This window comes from Pristiophorus japonicus, chromosome 5 (genome assembly GCF_044704955.1).
Source record: "Pristiophorus japonicus isolate sPriJap1 chromosome 5, sPriJap1.hap1, whole genome shotgun sequence".
Classification (NCBI taxonomy): domain Eukaryota; kingdom Metazoa; phylum Chordata; class Chondrichthyes; family Pristiophoridae; genus Pristiophorus; species Pristiophorus japonicus.
This window is the reverse complement of record NC_091981.1, coordinates 45847124-45872647: the sequence shown is the minus strand read 5'-3', so window position 1 is coordinate 45872647 and position 25524 is coordinate 45847124. Positions and strand designations below refer to the sequence as shown.

Genomic DNA, 25524 nt, shown 5'->3' with positions numbered 1-25524 from the left:
AAACCGAGGCCCCGTCTGCCCTCTCAGGTGGACGGAAAAGATCCCATGACACAATTCTGAAGAGCAGGTAAGTTCTACCTGGTATCCTCGCTAACATTTATCCCTTAACCAACTTCATTAAAAAGCAGATTATCCGGAAATTTATTTCATTGCAGTTTGTGGGTCCTTGCTGTGCGCATATTGGCTGTTGTGTTTCCTACATTACAACAGTGACTGAACTTCTGTCATGTGCTTTGTGACGTCCCGAGGTTGTGAATATGAACACACACACGTAAACACACACACATAATTCTTCTCCACTTAATTTAAATCTGAGTTTCAGCACAGCAAATAACATTGAATTATCAGCAGACTAATTGGGAATGAAATTCTGTGGGCCATGTCTCTAGCAGTTATGCATGGTTCGTGCTTGCTAGTGCCCTCCAATACCGACCCTGCCAACTAGCCTGGGGTTGGAGGGACAGGGGAAGTTTGCCTGGAGAACCCAGTTAGGGCCCATTTACACCCATCTAAATCTTTTTTTTTAAATATAAATTAGTCCTTCTTCAGGGTCTGGGCTGCTCCTCTTCACTGTTGGCATCCACTTGTGGCCTATTGAGGTTAGTACATCATCTAAGTCAGAGTACTCGAGAGACATCCCCTTTTGACGTGGCTGGCCTTGTAGGGGGCAGGCAGAGGGAATTCCCAGCTCCCGGCCTATTTCCAAGCAGTCCCAATGAACTTCCACCAGAGTTACAGCAAGAATCCACTTGAATAGTCAAAGAAATCTGGCCCTTATATATAAATATGTAGCCCATGATTTCGCCAACGGGTGCGAGCATTATCGGTGGTGTGTGGGGAACGCACTCGCGGCTCCAGCCCGCACTCTGACAGCAACCTTCCATTGATGGGCCTTGTTAAGCCCGCCCTGTGGGGCTCCCGGCCAATTAACAGAAAGCCGGTCTGATGACATCATCTGATGAAGCGTCATCAGCCGGTTTCCTTAAAGGGACCATGTCCAACTTTTTTTTGACAGTTGTGCTGTCAGTCTTCTGCAGCAGTGAGTTACTGCAAACACTGACAAGCACTGCACAGAGGTGCACGGCTGCACCCAGGCTCTCCCATGACCCACTCCAGATGCTTATGGAGGGAGTCACAGCATGCAGGGAGATTTGTTTCCTTCCAATGGACCTCCCAGGACACCAATGCATCCTGGGTGCACATTGTACAGGAGGGCACAAGCAGTGATGTTGTCTGGAGGAGCTGGCTGCAGTGGCACAAACCTTTCAATGATCATGAAATGTTACTGCAAAGCCACACCCAACCTCACCCCTGCTATGCCACTCATCTCATCCCCATCACTCTGCATTCCCTACCCTACTCCTGCACATCCTTACTCTCACAAACTTACCTTGCACCTCCACTCTTTCCTCTCTATCTACTTTATCACTTCCCCATCTCACTAGCCACCCCTCACACTCACCCTCATCCTTGTCCAATCAAACCAACTAACAATATGCAAGGGTAGGCACTTGTTTTTTTTTAGCCAATGTCCATGTAGATTTTCTGCTAATGTGTTGTCAAACATCAAAATCTTTATTTTTAAACAGTGTGTTCTTGGACAGATGTGTGTGCATCTTTGGAAGTGGCTTAGTGAGTTGTAGTGAATGGTGAGACACAATAATACCCCCCACAATGGTGATGAGTATGAAAGGAATGGTTTGGGCATTGTAGGGATGCTGTACGGTGCTGGTGTGGGGTGGTACCAACCTGGCACATCATGTGGCAGCCAGGTGAGGTAAAGTAAATGTGGCCACGGTGAGGCCATCCCTGGCCTCCTGGGCAGCAATGTGGTCGGGTGCTGGTGCCCTGTGTAACATCAGGTGATTGCGGAGAAAGTTGGTGTTGCTGTTGGTGATGCTAGTGTGTTTAGTTATTTGGTGTTGGGGCTGACCGTGGTGGGATTCTAAGAACCAAGGTGAGATTTTGTCAAGGGCACCGATGCTGCTGGAATAGATGCCAGGTGAGGTTGAGATGGCAGAAGCGATCGGTCAATAGTGAGAGAGGTTGCTCCAAGGATGGGACAGTGGATAGAGAGTTCACTGCATACACTTCCAAACTGCATACAGCTCAAACGTTTCTTCCAAATCCTGACATCTTGTGACATTGGAAAGTGAACAGCTGTGAAAAGGCATCTTTTATGCCACTTCTGCAGCTATCAACTTGCCAAAGCAATGGAGAGTCACTGAGAACCCGATACACTTAGCTGGCGTGTTCCACGAGGGATGGCAAACCCATCAAAAAGTTGGTAAAATTGTAAGTGCCTGTTTTTAATCCTCTTAAATAGCACTTAACTACCTGTTAAGTACCTTAATGAAGTGGCCCGCCACTTGATGCTGGGTCTGCAATCATCACGCAGGCCTGACAGCTGAGAAACTGACACGGAAGCGGGTTCAGAGTGGGTCCCCAACCCGCTGTCAATCAGGTCCATTTTGACAGCGGGCCTGCCTCCAAACCTGCACTCGCAGGGTTGGGAAGATTCTAGCCTCTGTGTGGGAGTCATGGCATCTTCTGTAGCACTGCTCAGAATAATTCAGAGCGTGTTACCAATGAAGTGTCACAGGAAGGAAACATAGAAAATAGGTGCATGAGTAGGCCATTCGGCCCTTCGAGCCTGCACTGCCATTCAACAAGATCATGGCTGATCACTCCCTCAGCACCCCCCTCCCGCTTTCTCTCCATACTCCTTGATCCCCCCAACCGTAAGGGCCATATCTAACTCCCTCTTGAATATATCCAATGAACTGGCATGAACAACTCTCTGCGGCAGGGAATTCCACAGGTTAACAACTCTCTGAGTGAAGAAGTTTCTCCTAATCTCAGTCCTAAATGGCCTACCCCTTTATCCTAAGAATATGTCCCCTGGTTCTGGACTTCCCCAACATCGGGAACATTCTTTCCGCATCTAACCTGTCCAGTCCCGTCAGAATCTTATATGTTTCTATGAGATCCCCTCTCATCCTTCTAAACGCCAGTGTATAAAGGCCCAGTTGATCCAGTCTCTCCTCATATGCCAGACCAGCCATCCCGGGAATCAGTCTGGTGAACCTTCGCTGCACTGCCTCAATAGCAAGAACGTCCTTCCTCTGACTAGGAGACCAAAACTGAACACAATATTCCAGGTGAGGCCTCACTAAGGCCCTGTACAGCTGCATTAAGACCACCCTGCTCCTATATTCAAATCCCCTAGCTATGAAGGCCAACATACCATTTGCCTTCTTCACCACCTGCTGTACCTGTGTGCCCACTTTCAATGACTGATGAACCATGACACCCAGGTCTCGTTGCACCTCCCCTTTTCCTAATCTGCCGCCATTCAGATAATATTCTGCCTTCGTGTTTTTGCCCCCAAAATGGATAACCTCACATTTATCCACATTATACTGCATCTGTCATGCATTTGCCCACTCACCTAACCTGTCTAAATCACCCTGCAGCCTCTTAACATCCTCCTCACAGCTCACACTGCCATCCAGTTTAGTGTCATCCGCAAACTTGAAGATATTACACGAACGATTTGGATGAAGGAATAGAATGTATGTTGTAAAGAGCTGGGGTCCCAGCACTGAGCCCTGCAGCACCCCACTAGTCACTGCCTGCCATCCTGAAAAGGACCCGTTTATCCCGACTCTCTGCTTCATGTCTGCCAACCAGTTCTCTATCCACGCCAGTACATTACCCCCCAATACCATGCGCTTTGATTTTGCACAACAATCTCTTGTGTGGGACCTTGTCAAAAGTCTTTTGAAAGTCCAAATACACCACATCCACTAGTTCTCCCTTGTCCACTCTGCTAGTTACATCCTCAAAAAATTCCAGAAGATTCGTCAGGCATGATTTCCCTTTCATAAATCCATGCTGACTTGGTCCGATCCTGTCACTGCTTTCCAAATGCGCTGCTATTTCATCCTTAATAATTGATTCCAACACTTTCCCCACTACTGATGTCAGGCTAACCGGTCTATAATTACCCATTTTCTCTCTCCCTCCTTTTTTTAAAAAGTGGTGTTACATTAGCTCCCCTCCAGTCCATAGGAACTGATCCAGAGTCGATAGACTGTTGGAAAATGATCACTAATGCATCCACTATTTCTAGGGCCACTTCCTCAAGTACTCTGGGATGCAGACCATCAGGCCCCGGGGATTTATCGGCCTTTAATCCCATCAATTTCTCTAACACAATTTCCTGTCTAATAAGGATATCTTTCAGTTCCTCCTCCTCACTAGACCCACTGTCCCCTATTACATTTGGAAGGTTATTTGTATCTTCCTTTATGAAGACAGAACCGAAGTATTGGTTCAATTGGTCTGCCATTTCTTTGTTCCCCATTATAAATTCATCCGAATCCGACTGCAAGGGACCTACGTTTGTCTTTACTAATCTCTTTCTCTTCACATATTTATAGATGCTTTTGCAGTCAGTTTTTATGTTCCCTGCAAGCTTCCTCTCGTACTCTATTTTCCCCCTCTTAAATAAACCCTTAGTCCTCCTCTGTTGAATTCTAAATTTCTCCCAGTCCTCAGGTTTGTTGCTTTTTCCAGCCAATTTATATGCCTCTTCCTTGGTTTTAACACTATCCTTAATTTCCCTTGTTAGCCATGGTTGAGTCACCTTCCCCATTTTATTTTTACTCCAGACAGGGATGTACAATTGCTGAAGTTCATCTATGTGATCTTTAAATATTTGCCATTGCCTGTCCACCGTCAACCCTTTAAGTATCCTTTGCCAGTCTATTCTAGCCAATTCACGCCTCATACCGTCGAAGTTACCTTTCCTTAAATTCAGGACCCTAGTTTCCGAATTAACTTTGTCACTCTCCATCTTAATAAAGAATTCTACCATATTATGGTCACTCTTCCCCAAGGGGACTCGCACAACAAGATTGCCAATTAGTCCCTTCTCATTACACATCACCCAGTCCAGGATGGCCAGCTCCCTGGTTGGTTCCTCGACATATTGGTCTAGAAAACCATCCCTAATACACTCCAGGAAATCCTCCTCCACCGCATTGCTACCAGTTAGGTTAGCCCAATCAATATGTAGATTAAAGTCGCCCATGATTACTGCTGTACCTTTATTGCACACATCCCTTATTTCTTGTTTGATGCTGTCCCCAACCTCTCTACTACTATTTGGTGGTCTATACACAACTTCCACTAGCGTTTTCTGCCATTTGGAATTCCGCAGCCCCACCCATACCGATTCCACATCATCCAGGCTAATGTCCTTCCTTACAATTGCATTGATTTTCTCTTCTTTAACCAGCAACGCCACCCCACCTTCTTTTCCTTTCTGTCTATCCTTCCTAAATGTTGAATACCCTTGGATGTTGAGTTCCCAGCCTTGGTCACCCTGGAGCCATGTCTCCCTGATGCCAATCACATCGTATCCGTTAACTGCTATCTGCGCAGTTAATTCATCCACCTTATTCCGAATATTCCTCACATTGAGGCACAGAGCCTTCAGGCTTGTCTTTTTAACACACTTTGCCCCTTTTGAATCTTGATGTAATGTGGCCATTTTTGCTTTTTGCTTTTCTCTGCCCTGCACTTTTACTATTCTCCTTTCTATCTTGTGCTTCTGTCCCACTTCTATTTCCCTCTGTTTCCCAGCATAGGTTCCCATCCCCTGTCATATTAGTTTAATTCCTCCCCAACAGCACTAGCAAACACTCCCCCTAGAACATTGGTTCCGATCCTGCCCAGGTGCAGACCTTCTGGTTTGTACTGGTCCCACCTCCCCCAGAACTGGTTCCAATGTCCCAATAATTTGAATCCCTCCCTGCTGCACCACTCCTCAAGCCACATATTCATCTGAGCTATCCTGCGATTCCTACTCTGACTAGCACGTGGCACTGGTAGCAATCCTGAGATTTGAGTTCCTCCTATTTAATTTAGCTTCTAACTCCCTAAATTTGTCTCGTAGGACCTCATGCCGTTTTTTTACCTATGTCGTTGGTACCTATATGCATCACGACAACTGGCTGTTCACCCCCCCTTTTCAGAATGTCCTGCACCCACTCCGAGACATCCTTGACCCTTGCACCAGGGAGGCAACATATCATCCTGGAGTCTCGGTTGCGGCCGCAGAAACGCCTATCTATTCCCCTTACAATTGAATCCCCTATCACTATCGCTCTCCTACTCTTTTTCCTGCCCTCCTGTGTAGCAGAGCCAGCCACGGTGACATGAACTTGGCAGCTGCTGATCTCCCCTGATGAGTCATCCCCCCTCAACAGTACCCAAAGCGGTCTATCTGTTTTGCAGGTGGATAACTGCAGGAGACCCCTGCACTACCTTCCTTGCACTGCTCTTCCTGTTGGTCTTCCATTCCCTATCTGACTGTGGACCCTTTACCTGCGGTAAGACCAACTCACTAAACGCGCTATTCACGTCATTATCAGCATCATGCATACGCCAGAGTGAATCCACCTGCAGCTCCAGCTCCGCACACGTAGTAGTCAGGGACACCGGAAGTATGACATAGTTACAGTGCTCAACTCTGAGCTCTACTGATATATATATTTCTGTCTTACTTTTCTCATCACACACTTCTGACAGATTCAATGTTAGCAGTGCTACAGGAGACCTGCTGGTATAGACAGTACAGGTAGGTGGACAATGGAACAGCAAGAATATACACTTCAACAGTATAATTAATTATAGTTTTTAAATTTGATATATATGCAGCCATACTGTAGATTGTTTTTACAGTTTTATACAAATAGCAATTACTGGCATTTATATAGCACCTTTAATGTAGTAAAATGTCCAAGGCACTTCACAGGATTATCAAACAAATTTTGACATTGAGCCACTAGGAGATATTAGGACAAATGACCAAACGCTTGGGCAAACAGGTAGGTTTTAAGGAGCCTCTTAAAGGAGGAGAAAGAGGTGGAAAGGCAGAGGGGTTTAGACAGCTGAAGGCAGAGCTGTCACAATTAGCTATACATACATAACGCAATACATATTCTATGCTTTTTAAATTAATTTTCAGGATAAGAATGTCACTATCAAGGCCGGCATTTATTGCCCATCCCTAGCTGTCCTTTAGAGAGCTGCCTTGCACTATGTATATCTATATCGGCACCTGCCTGTACTATATATGCTATTCCTTTTGTAGCATGTGGCCAGAAGACTCGCAGATATCCCGGCTAAAGTCGTTGTTTCTTTTGCCGCAGCAAGTGTGAACTCAAAGCAGCGAGAGGCATCCCTTTTGCGGGGTTATAAATTGCTTGGTTCTCATGCACTCGGATGTCAAACTAGTAACTGACTCCAAAATGACAATGTCAAAACAGGATCTCTAAAACCAGGGTGCGTCTTCACAGTGGAGGCCATCCAACTTCCAACCGGCAGTCATTAGATTTACCAGCGCATTATTTCTTCTACTGTATCTAAATAAATATTTAAAAAATTATAGGACCAGTTTCTTGTGCAGATGACACATTTTTCAACAATCAAGGTGTGGGGCCTTTGTGGGTGTGTCTATAACTTGCAGGACATTCTTCAAAAAATAGGCTCAATAGGTTTGATGCAATTGAACGGCATACTCCCCCAATTCAGAGGGCAATTAAGACTCGACCACTTTGGTGTGGGACTGGAGTCTCATATCGGCCCAGACCAGAAAAGAACAGCAGATCTCCATCCCTAAAGGGACATTAGTGAACCAGTTTTTTTTTTAAAAAACAACAATACAACAGCTAAAACTGAAATCAAATTCTCAAACTGCCACAGTGGGATTTGAATTCCTTTGCCTGATTATTAGTCCAGATCTCTGGATTACTAGGCTAGTAACCATACACTTCTGTTCTGTTTTTAAATTGCCTCCTCCTGTTCCAATGTTGCTCAAATGGCTGCTGCACAGTAATTGAAGGTTAATTTTATAATGGAGAACATAACCTTGCTTTTAATGGACAGGGCCTCATGGCATGGTTCTGTACCATCAATTCCCCTTAATGAGTACACACTTGCGCTGCACAAAATGTCCCCGTGTCCTACAGCTTCTGCTAGAGGCGAATGTAACTGTTTGTGGATCGTGACAGGGGCTAGAGAGGCGCTGTGATCAGAAGGGAAGCCAAAAAGGCATAAGGGAGTGCGGGACCTGGCCCACAAGAAGTGCTATAAAAGGCACTTACCTTCTAGAGCTGGCAGCTCCTGTCTCCATTTCACTGCCGGGTTTCCCCGAGCCCTGGGAAGGCAGGCGTCAGTTACATTTAAATCAGGCTCCCAATTGCACTATGGAAACTGATTTAAATATCTTAATGAAATGTCCTGCCTCTCCAAGATGGGACACTCGCATGCCATGCCAACTGTCGGTTGGGAATCGGTTTTTTAGGGGTTCAACACCCGTGTGAGGGGTGGGGGGGCTGATATCGACCCTTAGTTTCCAATTATATCACTCAATGTTAAATGGATTCAATAGGGTACAATTTTCTCTAGTGGGGGAATCAAGAAATGGGGGCATAGAGTTAGAGCCAGGCCATTTAGGAGGGAAATCAGGAAGTACTTTTACCTACAAAGAGTAGTGAAAATCAGGAACTCTTTTCCCCCAAAAGGCTGTGGATGCTGGGACAGTTGGAGCTTTCACATCTGAGAGGGATAGATTTTTGTTGGATAAGGGTATCAAGAAATAGGAAGCAAAAGCAGGAAAATGGAGTTGAGGTACAGATCAGCCATGATCAAAGTGAATTGCGGAGCAGGCCCAAGGGGCTGAATGGCCTACTCCTCTTCCTATAATTCATCTAGCGATATCTTCAGTTTTGCAAACTATAGTCAACGTTGCACAGTCCAATATCAAAATGATCATCTCGATCAGTGAGGATCTTATTTTCCCTTCCAGTTTTAGTCATTTTTTTTTGGTTCCTCTTTAGTTTTGTGTCACTGCACATCTTGCTCCTAACTAAAAGGAGCTGGCAACTTCAGTTACGTGGAGAGACTAGAGCATTTGGGATTGCTCTCCTTCGAGCAGAGATGGCCAAAGGAAATTTAATAGATGGGTTCAAAATTATGAGGGTAAAGTAGATAGAAACGGTTTCCACTGGAAGGAGGGTCGCTAATTAGAGGACACATATTTAATATAATTGGCAAAAGAACCAGAGGGGAAATGAAGAGAATTTATTTAATCGGTGAGTGGTTATGATCTGGAATGCACTGTCTGAAAGGGTGGTGGAATCAGATTCAATTGTACATTTCAAAAGGGAATTGGACATATATCTGAAGAGAGAAACTGTTTCTACTGGCAGGAGGGTCTGTAATTAGAGGACACATATTTAAGATAAATTGGCAAAAGAAACAGTGGGGGATGAGGAGACTCTGAGTTATGATGATCTGGAATTCACTGCCTGAAAAGGTGGTGGAATCAGATTCAATAGTAACTTTCAAAAAGGAATTGGATAAATACTCGAAAAGGAAAAAGATTAGAGGGCTATTGGGGAAAGGGCAAGGGAGTGGGACTAATTGGATAGCTCTTTCAACGAGCCAGCACAGGCCCGATGAGCCAAATGGCCTCCTTCTGTGCTGTATCATTCTATGAACTCTTTCAATGTTACATCGATTACAGAAGTGGTAAAACACAATTAAAAAAAATATACACTATAACTAAAAATGGTGCATGTCTAACTATCATAGTCTGCCACAACTCTCAAAACACAGCTAACAAGCCATTTGGAAGATCTGCTTATTTACTTTTGGGCGGATGATTTAATTTTGAGCTCATGGCAAGCTCCACGAGAATGACACCAGCAGTTATATCTGTGCAGACGGCAAGCCTATTACATGGAATTGATCTGATGGCTGAATGCCCTTTAGCTTTCCTTTATTAGCGCGATACAGTAACATCAATTAGGTGTCAAGTAACACATTTCCTGAATGACAAAGTCAGATAATTAGCAAAGTCAATCTAACATGTCGAGAATATGGACGTTCAAAAGGTGTTTGACAAAGTACCACATAATGGATTTGTTAAAATTAAAGCCCACGGGATTAAAGGGAAAGGCGTGGCAATGTGGACATGAAAATGGCTAAGGGACAGAAAGCAGGGAGGAGTGGTGAACGTTTGCTTTTCAGACTGGAGAGAGGTATACAGTGGTGTCCCCCAGGGGTCAGTATAAGGACCACTGTTTTTTTTGCTATATATTAATGACCTAGACTTGGGTATACTGGGCATAATTTCAAAGTATGCAGATGATATGAAACTCAGAAATGTCGTAAACAATGAGGAGAACATAGACAGACTGGTGAAATGGGCAGACACATGGCAGATGGAATTTAACGCAGAGAAGTATGAAAGAACAGTAAATGCTGGAAATACTCAGGTCAGGTAGCATCTGTGGAGAGAGAAACAGTTAATGTTTCAGGTTGATGGTCTTTTGTTCGAGCTGAAAAAAAGTTACAGATATAACCAGTTTTAAACAAGTGCAGAGGAAGGAAAAGGGGAGGGGAGGAAAGAACAAAAGTGAAAGTCTGTGATAGGGTGGAAGGCAGGAGAGAGTAAAAGAGAAAAGGGATGATGGTGCGAGACAAAAGGAGATGGTAATGGGCCAAGTAATTAAACAAAAGATGGGTCTAGAAGAGGTGTAAATGGGAATAGCACACTCATCAGCAGCTGCTGTCCGAACAAACATGGGCAGAGGTTACGATCTGAAGTTATTGCACTCAATGTTAAGTCCAGAAGGCTGTAAAGTGCCTACTGTTCCTCGAGCTTCCATTAAGCTTAATTGCAAGTGTCGGAGGCCGAGGAGAGAGAAAGAGTGGAGCAGAGAATTAAAGTGACAATGTGAAATGATATATTTTGGTAAGAAGGACGAGAAGCAATATAAACTAAATGATACAATTTTAAAGGGGGTGCAGGAACAGAAGAGATCTGGGGTGCATGTACACAAATGTTTGAAGGTAGCTGGACAAGTTGAGAAGGCTATTAAAAAAAAAATCATATGGGATCCTTAGCTTTGTTAACTGAGGCACAGAGTACAAAAGCAAGGAAGTTATGCTAAACCTGTATAAAACACTGGTCAAGCCTCAGCTGGAGTACTGTGTCCAATTCTGGACACCACACTTTAGGAAGGATGTCAAGGCCTTGGAGAGGGTGCAGAAGAGATTTACTCGAATAGTTCCAGGGACATGGGATTTCAGATATGTGGCGATTCAAGAGGAGTAGGGGCAGAGAAGATTAAAAGGAGATTTGATAGAGGTATTTAAAATCTTGAAGGGTTTTGATAGAGTAAATAAGGAAAAACGGTGTCCAGTGGTAGAAGCGTCGGTAACCAGAGGACATAGATTTAAAGGTGATTGGCAAAACAACCAGAGGCGACATGAGGAAAGATTTTTTTTGTGATCCGGAATGCACCGCTTGAGGGTGGTGGAAGCAGATTTAATAGTAACTTTCAAAAAGGGAATCAGATAAATACTTGAAGGGAAATCATTTACAGGGCTGTGGGGAAAGAGCAGGATAATGGGACTACTGTAGTTGGATAGCTCTACCAAAGAGCTGGCACAAGCTCGATGGGCCGAATGATCTCCTTCTGTGCTGTATCATTCTATGATTCTACCATTACACTCTGGTAGTTGTATTTAGTAATTCTATTTAGTAATGATGTTATATTAGTAATACTGTTAGTTTTGAACACCTCTGTTGCATTCCTGCAAATTCTGCACGTGGATAGCCCTTTAAAAAATTCCCTATTGTGTAATGCAGTGATGAGGGGAGTTTGTCCAGGGTCATTTCCAGGGCTAGACTCAGTGCTGAGCAGGCGCCCCAACCCAGGGGCCTGAAGCAGGCCCGAAATTGGGCCTCAGGCTTCATTAACCTTTTATGTGCAAATGTCGGGCCATTTGCACATAAACCTCGCCGGCAGTGACCCGAAGACAAGTACCTGGAGAGAGTAGCAGCGGGGTGAACGTGATGACTGTGGAGTTGGTTGAGGGGGGAAAAGTGTCGCTCCTACACCTCCCATCTCCACAGGAAGGATTTTCTTTTAATTTAATTAATTTATTTTTAAAACCCACCTTTCGTTGGAAGCTGCAGGGCTGCTGAAGAATCCTAAACAAGGCAGGTCTGCTTAGCTCATCAGAAACAAGGTTCTCAAAAGGGGTCCTACAACAGGTGTTAGGCCCCTGCTTAATATATGCAAGGGGCTTAATGCTGATTTTAGGGGGTTACCAAGATGCCGAAAAAATTGGCCCGATGAATGTAACGGTGGCAGATTGGGTGCAGGCCATATAGTTACTAAATTGATCAGCATTGCGCCCATTTAATGCCCAAAAAACAAGCACAACGCATACCAATTTCTACACCGAGGTGTTGTGATTACCAAGATATACTGATAGCAGAGCCTGAACGGTGGCAAATATGATCTTCCAATCTGCCTCAGGCAGAGCAGAGATGAGACAACCTCCCACAGCGATCTAAAAATTAAATGTCAATCGAAATCATTCCCAAACTGCTGCTATGTAGCTACTGGTAGAAACATAGAAACATAGAAAATAGGTGCAGGAGTAGGCCATTCGGCCCTTCGAGCTTGCATCGCCATTCAATGAGTTCATGGCTGAACATGCAACTTCAGTACCCCATTCCTGCTTTCTCGCCATACCCCTTGATCGCCCTAGTAGTAAGGACTACATCTAACTCCTTTTTGAATATATTTAGTGAATTGGCCTCAACAACTTTCTGTGGTAGAGAATTCTACAGGTTCACCACTCTCTGGGTGAAGAAGTTTCTCCTCATCTCGGACCTAAATGGCTTACCCCTTATCCTTAGACTGTGACCCCTGGTTCTGGACTTCCCCAACATTGGGAACATTTTTCCTGCATCTAGCCTGTCTAAACCCGTGAGAATTTTAAACGTTTCTATGAGATCCTCTCCCATTCTTCTGAACTCCAGTGAATACAAGCCCAGTTGATCCAGTCTTTCTTGATATGTCAGTCCCGCCATCCCGGGAATCATTCTGGTGAACCTTCGCTGCACTCCCTCAATAGCAAGAATATCCTTCCTCAAGTTAGGAGACCAAAACTGTGCACAATACTCCGGGTGTGGCCTCACCAAGGCCCTGTAGCAACACCTCCCTGCCCCTGTACTCAAATCCCCTCGCTATGAAGGCCAACATGCCATTTGCTTTCTTAACCGCCTGCTGTACCTGTATGCCAACCTTCAATGACTGATGTACCATGACACCCAGGTCTCGTTGCACCTTCCCTTTTCCTAATCTGTCACCATTCAGATAATAGTCTGTCTCTCTATTTTTACCACCAAAGTGGATAACCTCACATTTATCCACATTATACTTCATCTGCCATGCATTTGCCCACTCACCTAACCAAGTCACTCTGCAGCCTCATAGCTGGTTTCAGAGACGCTACAACAGCAGGCCTGGGAACTAATCCCAGGATCGCAGTAGGAGGCTGGGAATAAAGCAGATCCCCACAAAAGTAAATAAGGCATTCTATTAACACCGGGAAGAACTATTTGTTTCTCCCATCTCTGGTGGCGTTTTCATTTGAATATATCTGAATATACGATCAACGTGAGATAGAGACAACAACAACAACTTGTATTTATAGAGTGCCTGTAACGTAGTGAAATGTCTCAGGAGTATTATGAGACAAAAAATTTGACACTGAGGCACATAAGGAGAAATGAGGGCAGTTGAGAGGTAGGTTTTAAGAAGCGTCTTGAAAGAGGAAAGAAGTAGAGTGGGGAGGTTTAAGGAGAGAATTCCAGAGCTTAGGGCCTAGGCAACAGAAGGCACGGCTGCCAACGGTTGAGCGATTATAATCAGAGATGCTCAAGAGAGTAGAATTAGAGAAAACCAGACATCTCGACGGGGGGATGGGGGGGGGGGGTTGTGGTCCACGCAAAAATGTCTCCCACCTTTCTCCGTCTCAATCTTTTGGGCCTTTTTCTCCCGGCAATGACCTTCAGGCTTTTAAAACCCAAACTTGGCACAACCCAATCACTACTTCCCTGATCTACCTCATCTTCCCTTTCAACACTGCACTATGGGCCTTTCCCCTTTCCCTTGGCTTCTCAATAAAAGAAAACTCATTAGCTGAATACGTGATTTGATCGCTGCTGTCCAAAAAAAAACAGGCGCTACCTCACAGGGTTTGTTCATGTATTTTTGAGTACAGGCTAGTTAACCACTTCTCATTGCCTTATCCTCAAGGTCGCTCAGCAACTACTAAAATGGTGGATTATGTGCTTGAATGAATTATTTTGTTGTGCAGCATAAAGTATGGACATCATTTGTACCGTGTAATATTAAAGTAAATGGCAGTGAGGGTCTCAGGGGCGCAGTGAAGCGTGTAAGATATGCCACAGCTAGCTATGTGACAAGGTAACCATCTCCCCCAAGGAGGATGGCTGGATAACTCGAGTGGTAAAGGTCATGACTGGGTCAAGAAGATTAACCTCCACCAGTGTAGAGGCTCAACTCTAAAATACTGCAGCAGATTTTCAATGTTAGAATCCTAGAATGATCCTTCATAGGCAGTCTCTCGGAGTTGAGGATGACTTACTTCTACATTAAAAATGTGTTCTCAGATGACTGTTAAGTCCAATGCGGGAGCTACAGTCTCTGTCGCAGGTTGGACAGGTGGTGGTTGAAAGTACTGTTTTTGTGAAGTGCTTGGGTTGTCGCGCACTCCTTCCGCCCCATGTGCTTGGTCTCCGCTTGCTCCTGGCGAAGAGACTCCAAGTGTTCGACGCCCTCACGGATTATTCTCTTCCTTTTTGAGCGATCTTGCGCCAGGGATACCCAGGTGTCGGTGGTATGTTGAACTTCTTCAAGGAAGCCGCGAGGATGTCCTTGAAGCGTTTACTCTGCCCACCTGGGGTTCGCTTGCCATGTAGGAATAGAGCACTTGCTTTGGGAGTCTCGTATCGGGCATACAAACTACGTTGCCCGCCCAACGGAGCTGGTCGAGTGTGGTCAATGCTCTGATGCTGGGGATGTTGGCCTGAGCGAGAACACTGATGTTGGTGCACCTATCCTGCCAATGGATTTGCAGGATCTTCCTGAGGCAGTGCTGATGGTACTTCTCCAGTGCTTGGATGTGCCTGTTGTATATAGTCCATGTCTCAGAAGCATATATGAGGGCAGGTATCATTACTGCTCTGTAAACCATGAGCTTTATGCCGGTTTTAAGGTTCTGGTCTTCAAACACTCTATTCCTTAGGTGACTAAAGGCTGCGCTGGAATACTGAAGGCGGTGTTGGACCTAGTCATCGACATCTGCCCTTGTTGACAGTAGGCTCCCAAGGTATGGAAAATTGTCATCGTTGTCCAAGGCCTCATCATGGATTTTGATAATCATGGGGCAGTGCTGTGTGGTGGGGGCAGGTTGATAGAGCACCTTTGTTTTACGAATGTTTAGTGTAAGACCCATGTTCTCGTACGTTACAAGGAATGTGTTGACGATGGTTTGGAGTTCATCCTTTGAGTGAGCGCAGACACATATTGTAATCTGCATATTGTAATTCGATGACAGAGGATGGCACAACCTTGGATCTGGAGTGAAGGCGATGGAGGTTGAACAGTTTCCCGTTTGTTCTATAGATTATCTCCACTCCAGCGGGAAGCTTGCCGATGGTGAGATGTAGCATTGCAGCAAGGAAACTCAAGAAGAGCGTTGGTGCAATGACACAGCCTTGCTTCACTCTGGTTCGTACATGAATTGGATCTGTGGTGGATCCATTGGTCAGGATCACGGCTTGCATGTTCTCATGAAGCAAGCGGAGGATGGCGACAAATTTTTTTGAGGACAGTGTCGAAGGTCTTCATGAGGTCAAAGAAGTTGTACAGAGGTTGATGCTGCTCGCTGCATTTCTCTTGAATTCGTCACGTGACGAAGATCACGTCCATTGTGCCCCTTGGTGGGCGGAGCTCTTCTGCCACAGGGAGAAGACAGTTGAGGAGGATTCTTGCGATAACTTTCCCTGTGGTAGACAATAGGGAAATTCCTCTGTAGTTACCGCAGTTGGACGTATCTCCTTTCTTGAAGATGGTCACGATTACAGCATCTTGGAGATCCCCGGCATGCTCCTCTTCTTCCAACTAAGAGAATGATGCAGCACAGGAGGTGACCCACTGTGCCTATGCCGGCTCCTTGAAAGAGTTATCCAATTAGTCCGACTCCCCTTTTCTTTCCCCATAGCCCTACAATGTTTCTTTTCAAGTGTATATCCAATTCCCTTTTTAAAGTTACTATTGAATCTGCTTCCACCACCCTTTCAGAAAGTGCATTTCCGATCACAATAATACGCTGCATAAAAAATTCTCCTCATCTCCGCTCGGGTTCTTTTGTCAATGAGCTGAAATCTGTGTCCTCTGGTTACTGACCCTCCCGCCACTGGAAACAGTTTACCCTGATTCATTCTTTCAAAACCCTTTATGATTTTGAACAGCTCTATTAAATCTTCCCTAACCTTCACTGCTCTAAGGAGACGAATCCCAGCTTCTCTAGTCTCTTCACATAACTGAAGTCTGGTAACCCTGGTAGCACTCCAGAAAACCTCTTAATAGAAGGGGGTGGAATTGACTCTTTTAAAAAAAAAAGAGGCCTGATAATGCCTCCGGAAGGCGGGGCGGGGAGGGGGGGGGGTAATATTGGCTCCCGGGAAATTGCGGGCATGTTTGCAGCGGCGCAGCCGTGGGCTATCACACAACCGGCAATGATGTCATCGCCGTGTACGGTGATCCCTTACCGCTCCGCGGGGGAAATTGCCCCGCGGGCCTCGAGGCTGGCGCAGGCAGATGTCAATGCATTGGCCGACAACCACTCTCGGGATGCTACTTAAAGGGGAGGGTGCCAGCGAACTGCGCCACCATCTTTTCTGGATTGGTGACCCTTGGGTCGGCTCTACGTAGGCTACCCTGGTGTGCTCCAGGCCGCCATAGTGTAGGTGTGCATGCTAGGCTGCAGGCCCAATCCCACGCTGCCCTGGTGGTTGCCATCAGAGGCCTTGCAGAGTGTGCAGCAGCCCTCCCCTTTAAGTGAAGGGGAGGGGCGTTGTTGCGTTTCACTCACCACCCCAGAAGCGCCACTAAAGGAAGTGGAGCGCGCAAGATTGCATTCCGCTTCCTTTGAGGGACGGCAAGCCCAGTTCAGCGGTGGGGGTGGGACTTCTGCGCAAGGCGCCCCCAATCGGAGCACAGAGTAATTTCAGCCCCAAAGAATTTGTGGGCAGATTATTTTTTATTTCTCTCAGTATTTCTCCATCACTGTGAACTAAAAACTTTAATTTTGTGTAGCCAATCTGTGACTGCTTAAGGTTTGCTTTTTCTGAGTGTTTGGTGATGATTTCATGCTTGGAGGGAGCACGTGTCAGAGATAGGGTTACAATAATATCGCCCGAATACTACAGCCTGCTTTCCCTATGAGTGTGTGTGTGTGTGTGTGTGCCCTGTAACACTCCGGAGATAGGTTGGCCTCTACACTATGGGACATAGCGCAGCTCTTTGGAAGCGGTCTATTGCAGCCAACAACAACTTGCATTTATATAGCGCCTTTAACATTAGTAAAACGGCCGACGGCACTTCGCAGGAGAGTAATCAAACATCATTTGACACCGAGCCACATAAGGAGATATTAGGACGTGACCAAAAGCTTGGTCAAAGAGGTAGGTTTTAATAATTGAGGAGAGGGAGGTGAGAGGTTTAGGGAGGGAATTCTAGAGCTTTGGGCAATCACCATTATTAGTTCTCAATCCAAGGAATTGAAGATTAGCACTCACCTGTCCGCTGTTTGCCAAATCATCCACGGAGAGAGATGATTCCAGCCTTAAGGATAATCCAAAGTCACACAGGCAACACGTCAGGTCATTTTTCACCAGAATGTTGGAGCTTTTGAGGTCCCTGTGGGCAATGGGAATCTTTGGCCTGCCGCACGGCGTGTAATCGCTGTGCAAGTGTGCAATCCCTCTGGCCAGCGATCCTCCCAGCAGGCATAGGTCCTCCCAGTTCACGACGTGTCTCAGAAGGTAGTCTTGCAGGTTGCCCTGGGGGTGGTAGGCCGTGATCAGCCAGTACTGCTTGCCCATTTCCGTCTCGCGCTCCTCCGCCGTCAGGAACTGCAGAATGTTCTCGTGCTTCAGGTTGACGTCGGAGAAGATCTCCTTCTCGTTCTTCCAGGACACATACTCATCAAAGTGGAAGATCTTCGCTGCCACCGTCTCAAACTGCTCAGAGGTGCTCTGCCTCAGCTTGGCCTTGTACACCTCGGCGAAGCGCCCCTTACCCACCACCGTGTCCAGCTCCAGGGGCAGCAGCTCGGTGTTGTGGTTAATGTTGTTGGCGCAAGTGGAGCTGATGTCAGACTGATCATCATCGAGGCGAATGGCACAGCCTTCACTGTGGCCATTTGGAGTCCGGTGCCGATGGCCCGGCTTCCTGCCCTTCTGATCCTTCGCCCACTCTCTGTTCAGCTTCCTCCGTCTCTGAACCCGGTACCAATAGAAGGCAAGGATCACCACGGTAGCGATGATGAGCAGCGGGACGAGAGTGATGAGGACAACCTCCATGATCTCCTGTCCAGGATCTAAAGGAGAGAGGTAGCATCAGAGCAAGAGCCAAGTACACGGTCAACACAGTCAACCAGTCAGACAGAGTTAGCAAGATAAATCTCTTGGCTAAAAGAAAAAGCAGGAATAGCCCAAAAACAGTTAACTTATTCGTGTATCAAACCGGCTATCATTTAGTTCAGTTTAAATTCCCCTAAAAATAGCACAACCAGAAAATAAAACAAAACTAAAGTATCCCACATCTTATGAATCTATTTGCATATGAAACATGGCAATACCGAAATTGATCAGCACCAGTGCTTGTAGAGTGGAAGAGCTCACCAGAGTGTTGGGGCTTTTCAAGTCCCCGTGGGCAATTGGGATTACTAGCCCAGTTGCTGCATGCTACATGCTGGATAATCCTAGAACTTGGTGGATTCAGAGAGACTATGCTTTTAGGTTGAGTTTGATGATCCACTGAGTGAACAGGCACTTGTATGCTCTTTAATTTTTCAATTTTTAAAATAATTTTAAAGGAGTGTCAGCTATGGCTCAGTCCATAATTTTTAGCTGGTTTCTGAAGCCTCTAATGTTTCTGGATCCTTCTTTTACATCTATTTCCTCGGATCACACGCCATTGTCAGCTGTGGCTCAGTTGGGAGCACTCTCGCTTCGGAGTCACAAAATCGTGGGTTCAAGTCCCACTCCAGAGACTTGAGCACATCAATCTAGGCTGACACTCCAGTGTAGTGCTGAGGGAATGCTGTACTGCCGGAGGTGCCGACTTTCGATGAGACGTTAAACTGAGGCTCAGTATGCCCTGTCAGGTGGTGTAAAAGATCCCATGGCACTATTTTGAAGAAAAGCAGGGGAGTTCTCCCTGGTGTCCTGGCCAATATTTATCCCTCAATCAACATTACTAAACACGTATTATCTGGTCATTATCACATTGCTGTTTGTGGGAGCTTGCTGTGCTCAAATTGGCTGCTGCGTTTCCCTACATTACAACAGTGATTACACTTCAAAAAGTCAGGCAGAGTCAGCATGGATTTATGAAGGGGAAGTCATGTTTGACAAATTTGCCAGAATTCTTTAAGGATGTAACGAACAGGGTGGATAAAGGGGAACCAGTGGATGTGGTGTATTTGGACTTCCAGAAGGCATTTGACAGGGTGCCACATAAAAGGTTACTGCATAAAAGATAAAAGATCACAGGGTTGAGGGTAATATATTAGCATGGATAGAGGATTGGCTAACTAATAGAAAACAGAGAGCTGGGATAAATGGTTCATTCTCGGGTTGACAATCAGTAACCAGTGGGATGCTGCAGGGATCAGTGCTGGGACCCCAACTATTTACAATCTATATTAACGATTTGGAGGAAGGGACTGAGTGTAACATAGCCAAGTTTGCTGATGATACAAAGATGGGAGGAAAAGCAATGTGTGAGGAGGATACACCAAATCTGCAAAAGAATATAGACAGGCTAAGTGAATGGGCAAAAATTTGGCAGATGGAGTATAATGTTGGAATGTGTGAGGTCATGCACTTTGGCAGAAAAAAAATCAAAGAGCAAGTTATCATTTAAATGGAGAAAGATTGCAAAGTGCTGCAGTACAGCGGGACCTGGGGGTATTGGTGCATGAAACACAAAAGATTAGTATGCAGGTACAGCAAGTGATCAGGAAGGCCAATGGTATCTTGGCCTTTATTGCAAAGGGGATGGAGTATAAAAGCAGGGAAGTTTTGCTACAGTTGTACACGGTATTGGTGAGACCACACCTGGAATACTGCGTACTGTTTTGGTTTCCATATTTACGAAAGGATATACTTGCTTTGGAGGCAGTTCAGAGAAGGTTCACAAGGTTGATTCCAGAGATGAGGGGGTTGGCCTATGAGGAAAGGTTGAGTAGGTTGGGCCTCTACTCATTGGAATTCAGAAGAATGAGAGGTGATCTTATCGAAACGTATAGGATTATGAGGGTGGGGGGTTGACAAGGTGGATGCAGAGAGGATGTTTCCACTGATGGGGGAGACTAGAACTAGAGTGCATAATCTTAGAATAAAGGGGCCGCCCATTTAAAACTGAGATGAGGAGAAATTTCTTCTCTGAGCATTGTTGGATCTGAGGAATTTGCTGCCTTAGAGAGCTGTGGAAGCTGGGACACTGAATAAATTTAAGACAGAAATATAGAGAGTTTCTTGAATGAAAAGGGAATAAGGGGTTATGGAGAGCGGGCAGGGAAGTGGACCCGAGTCCATGATCACATCAGCCATGATCATATTAAATGGCAGAGCAGGCTCGAGGGGCCATATGGCCTTCTCCTGCTCCTATTTCTTACGTTCTTATGAAGTGCTTCATTGGCTGTTAAGGGCTTGGGATGTCCCGAGGCTGTGAAAGGTGCTATATAAATGCAAGTTCTTCCTTTAACAGTATGCAAACAGAAGTTGTAGCAATTGCACCAAGCAACTCTCATCAACATTCCATCTACTGTGGAAAGAAGCAACTCACAATCAAAACCAAACCTCACCAAGGTTAAGTGGGGTTATCTTCGGAGAGATTAAAAGGAGAGCATGTGCGTAAAACATGGAGATGCAGTCTGGATCACAAGGAGGTTTCATCGTCACACTTCCCAGATACGGGGCAGTGGGAGTCATCTCCCGTAACAAGTAGACGCTGGGATCGCCTAAGGGAGCCACTGACCCTAAAAGCGTCCGAGCAATAACATTTGCAAAAAGAAAGCCGTCACTGAGTATGCCTTGTTTACACGTCCTCATTTGAGCCGAACTCCCACTATCCCCAGCGGTTAAAATATTTCACGTTTTCCACTTTGCTGGTGAACCAGTATACTTCGGTATCTTTTTTTTTTGTTTAACTTCAGGATTCAAACTTTAGGGATTAGCATGGATGAACACTGTTAGCAGGATTACCACAGCAGTGGAAAATAACTGCAGCTGTTGCGAGTTACTTAGTACTGGCAGTGATCCCACACGGGCTGCTAACAGGAATCAGGCCTAATTTACGCTATCTTTGGGATTAGAAGACACTCGGCTCACCTGCTGTGAACCAGACACTTCATAATCCCACCAAAAACTACTCTATGACTTAAAAAATATGGAGACTTATAATAAGACAATTGATTAGACCCAGGGATAGGGTTGCCATTTCTGATTGGACATATTCCTGGAGGTTTCATCACATGACCTCCCATCTCCAACTGGCCCACCCAGTCAAATAAACTTTCCCCCAACTCATCACCAATATATTTACAACAAGTAAACAAAAGTGTTCAAAGAAAATCATTATTTTTCCTGGGGTGTTCACAGCAGTGCGCAAGAAATTAATCTTTCATTCCTGGGGACTCCGCGACAATCCTGGAGAGTTAGCAAACCTAACCGGGGAAATCATTTGTTGAAAATGAAGCGTATCCCACATATATCCTGCAGCTAACCATCCACATGAAGGATGGGAGTATGCGCCTGGGTTTACAATTCTTTCAGGCCATTTTCAAAATGCATGCCCTCCTAGGTGAAAAGGTGGAAATTCTGGTTCTGATCAGCCAAACATGTAGCACTAAGTGTATCAGAGTGAAACCATTCCCATTAATCAGGTGAGCAGTAACACTTTCTCTAACTCCCTCCTAGAAATGGCAGTGTAAGTGCATTCAAATGAGAAAATGGCTCGGAGCTGCTTGGCACTGAGGCATCTGGGTCAGGATGATCCCAAGTTCAATCCCTGATCACCAGAGGGTTGATTGGCAAGGAGGGGGTGCTTTAACTGGCCTCGGTAGAGGTAAGATCTTGCTCCTCTTCATTTATCCAATAGTTTCTGCAAAAAATAAAGGACCGGATGACCACCTTTGGACATTTGGTTTGCTGACATTTGCTGTCTAGGCCGACACGTGAAGAGCAGCCACTTGGGAAGAGGTCTCAAGAGAGTGGTTAGCACCTCTGAGAGGCGATTCACCAGTCCACTTGAAGTGATATGGTTACAGGAGGTCACAGGTGCACAGTGCCTGATCAAACTGTAACTCATTTTAATAGATACATAAGGCACCTCTTTCAGGAGGGAGAGAAATGTCAGACGGAAATTGAAGGAAGAAAAAAAAAAGACAACAATTTGCATTTATATAGCACCTTTAACATACTAAAATGTCCCAAGGCGCTTCACAGGAGCGATTATCAAACAAAATTTGACACTAAGCAAAAGAAGGAGACATTAAGACAGGTAATCAAAAGCTTGGTCAAAGAGGCAGCTTTAAAGTAGTATCTTAAAGGAGGAGAGTGAATTAGATAGGCGGAGAAGTTTAGGGAAGGAATTCCAGAGCTTAGAGCCGAGACTGCTGAAGGCACGGCCACCAATGGTGGGGTGAAGGGAGTGGGGGATGCACAAGAGGCCAGAATTGGAGTACGCAGAGTTCTCGGAGAACTATAGGGCTAGAGGACTTTATAGAGATAGGAAGCGGAGGGGCCATGGAAGGATTTGAACACAAGAATAAGAACTTTAGAATCGAGACTTTGTGGGACCAGGCGCCAATGTAGGTCAGCGAGCACAGGGGTGATGGGTGAAGGGGATTTGGTGCGAGTTAGGATTTAGGCCATAGAGTTTTGGGGAGGTATCATGTTGAGTAGTAGATTGCTTAAGCAAGTCCTTGGGGAGTTGCTGGACAGGAGAGTCTTGGATGAGCTCAAGTTTATGGAGGGACAAGAATAGTATCCAACACCAGAGTGCCCAACTTTGGCTGGATTCAGGTACCTGCTGAGGTAATTAACGTAGTTCACTATCAAACCATTCGTTTATTTAAGCAATGATCCACCAGGGGAATTCCTAGCTGAACTAGCCAAAACATCCAGTCAGTCCAAATTCAGCTTGCAAAGCTGCCACAATTTTAAAGGGGTTTCATGACATGTTGTTTTCTTCTGCCCATGATCGAATGCGCGAGGTGATGACACAAAAGCAAGTGGAGATGATGCCGTGATGAAAGTCGTGTGCCACTTCTCTCCCTGAGCCAAACCATAAAGGTTTGCCGGACATATATTTCGCACGTGTAGCGCTGTTTGAAGCAGAGAAACCCGTGCTGGCAACAGAATGGCTGGTTTTCACTGAAGAGAAAACTTGCATTTTTATAGCACCTTTCACAATCTCATGCCATTCCAAAGCACTTTACAACCAAACAAAGTCACTGTTGTAATGTGAGAAATGCGCAGCCAATTTATGCACAAGATCCCACAAGCAGCAATGCAACAATGACCAGATCGTCTGCTTTTTTGGTAATGTTGGTTGATGGATAAATAATGGCTAGGATATCAGGGAAAACTCTCCTGCTCTTTGAAACAGTTTCACGGGGTGTTTTACATCCACCAGAGAGGGCAGACAGGGCCTCGGTGTAACGTCGCATCCGAAAGATGGCACCTCAGACGTCGCAGCACTCCCTCAGCACTGCACTGGAGCGTTAGCCTAGAAAACGTGATCAAGTCTCTGGAGTGGGCCTTGAACCCACAACCTTCTGACTCAGAGGCGAAAGTGCTACCCACTGAGCCACGGCAGGACTGTGCAACCATCTGTCTGAACGATGGTGGGAAATAGCCTTGGAACTCAACCTGAGCCTGTCCATTGATAACTCCAATATCTGGGCTCAGTAGATTTAGAAGCAATCGTGTTTGAGCAGCTGTATAAACAATGCACACCCCTCATAAAAAAACCTGTGCAGATTCACTGCCAAGGAGGCCAGCTAGGCTTGTAGGATCTGTGCACAACTGTCTGCTTCTTTCCCGAATGCATTCCAACTCTTACCTCACCCCCTGTCCCCGTTCACTGTTCACTGTTTCTGCTGAGTTTGGCAACAGGTAAAAGGTGTGGGAAAATAGCCCAGAGATTCCAAGTGAGTCTGGTTACTGTCAGCACAGTCAGTAGAAGACAGTGATAGAACAGACAGAGAATCAGTTTGAAGCACAGAGCAGATTGACTGTAGAATCTGTCTGAAACAAATAGAAGCAAACAATTTTAGCCAGCACCTGACTGTTTATTGCCCACTCCAGGCAATTTCCAGAAGAGGGTGAATGCGCCTCGTAAATACATTCCAGCACGGAGAGCCGAGGAATTTATACAGAACACTGTGGACGTCCAAGTAGCCATTAATTGTTTCTGTCAGACATTCAGAAAGTCTGTAAAATATTTACAGTTGTTTCATGTGGAATTCGGGCCAAATATTGGCGAGACTGTCTCAACCAGATAGGCCCCGAGAGAGAGGGAGGGAACGAGAGAGAGGGAGCAAGAGAAAGAGAGAGAGTGAGCAGGAAATGGAGAGAGGAGCTGGGGCAGAGAGGGGGTGAGAGGGGTCGGGGGCAGAGAGGGGGTCGAGGGCAGAGAGGGGGACGCACGAGAGGGAGGCGGAAGGAGCAGGGGGGGGGGAGGGGGAGGAGAAGCGTGGGGGGGGGAGGGGGAGGGGGGAGGGAGGGGAGAAGGGAGGGGGAGAGGAGAAGGGGGGGCAAGAAGCGGGCGGGGGGGCGCGGGGAAGCGGGCGAGGGGCGGCGGGGAAGCGGGCGGGGGAAGCGGGCGGGGGGGCGGGGGGAAGCGGGCGGGGGGGCGGGGGGAAGCGGGCGGGGGGGCGTGGGGAAGCGGGCGGGGGGGCGTGGGGAAGCGGGCGGGGAAGCGGGCGGGGGGCGGCGGGGAAGCGGGGAAGCGGGCGGGGGGCGTGGGGAAGCGGGCGGGGGAGCGGGCGGGGGGGCGTGGGGAAGCGGGCGGGGGGGCGTGGGGAAGCGGGCGGGGGGGCGTGGGGAAGCGGGCGGGGGGGCGTGGGGAAGCGGGCGGGGGGGCGTGGGGAAGCGGGCGGGGGGCGGCGGGGAAGCGGGCGGGGGGCGGCGGGGAAGCGGGCGGGGGGGCGTGGGGAAGCGGGCGGGGGGCGGCGGGGAAGCGGGCGGGGGGCGGCGGGGAAGCGGGCGTGGGGAAGCGGGCGGGGGGGCGTGGGGAAGCGGGCGGGGGGCGACGG

The 25524-nt window shown here is 46.6% G+C and overlaps 1 protein-coding gene across 2 annotated transcripts in view; it reads right to left on the bottom strand.

Annotated features, from left to right (window-relative positions):
• The window catches only part of tgfbr2b (transforming growth factor beta receptor 2b), a 75470-nt gene that overhangs the window by 20223 nt on the left and 29723 nt on the right, over positions 1–25524 (bottom strand). For both annotated transcript variants that reach the window (XM_070880578.1, XM_070880580.1), the window contains exon 4: positions 17771–18573. In XM_070880578.1, coding sequence (XP_070736679.1) covers positions 17771–18573 — 803 coding nt within the window. The remainder of the gene's footprint in view (positions 1–17770; positions 18574–25524) is intronic.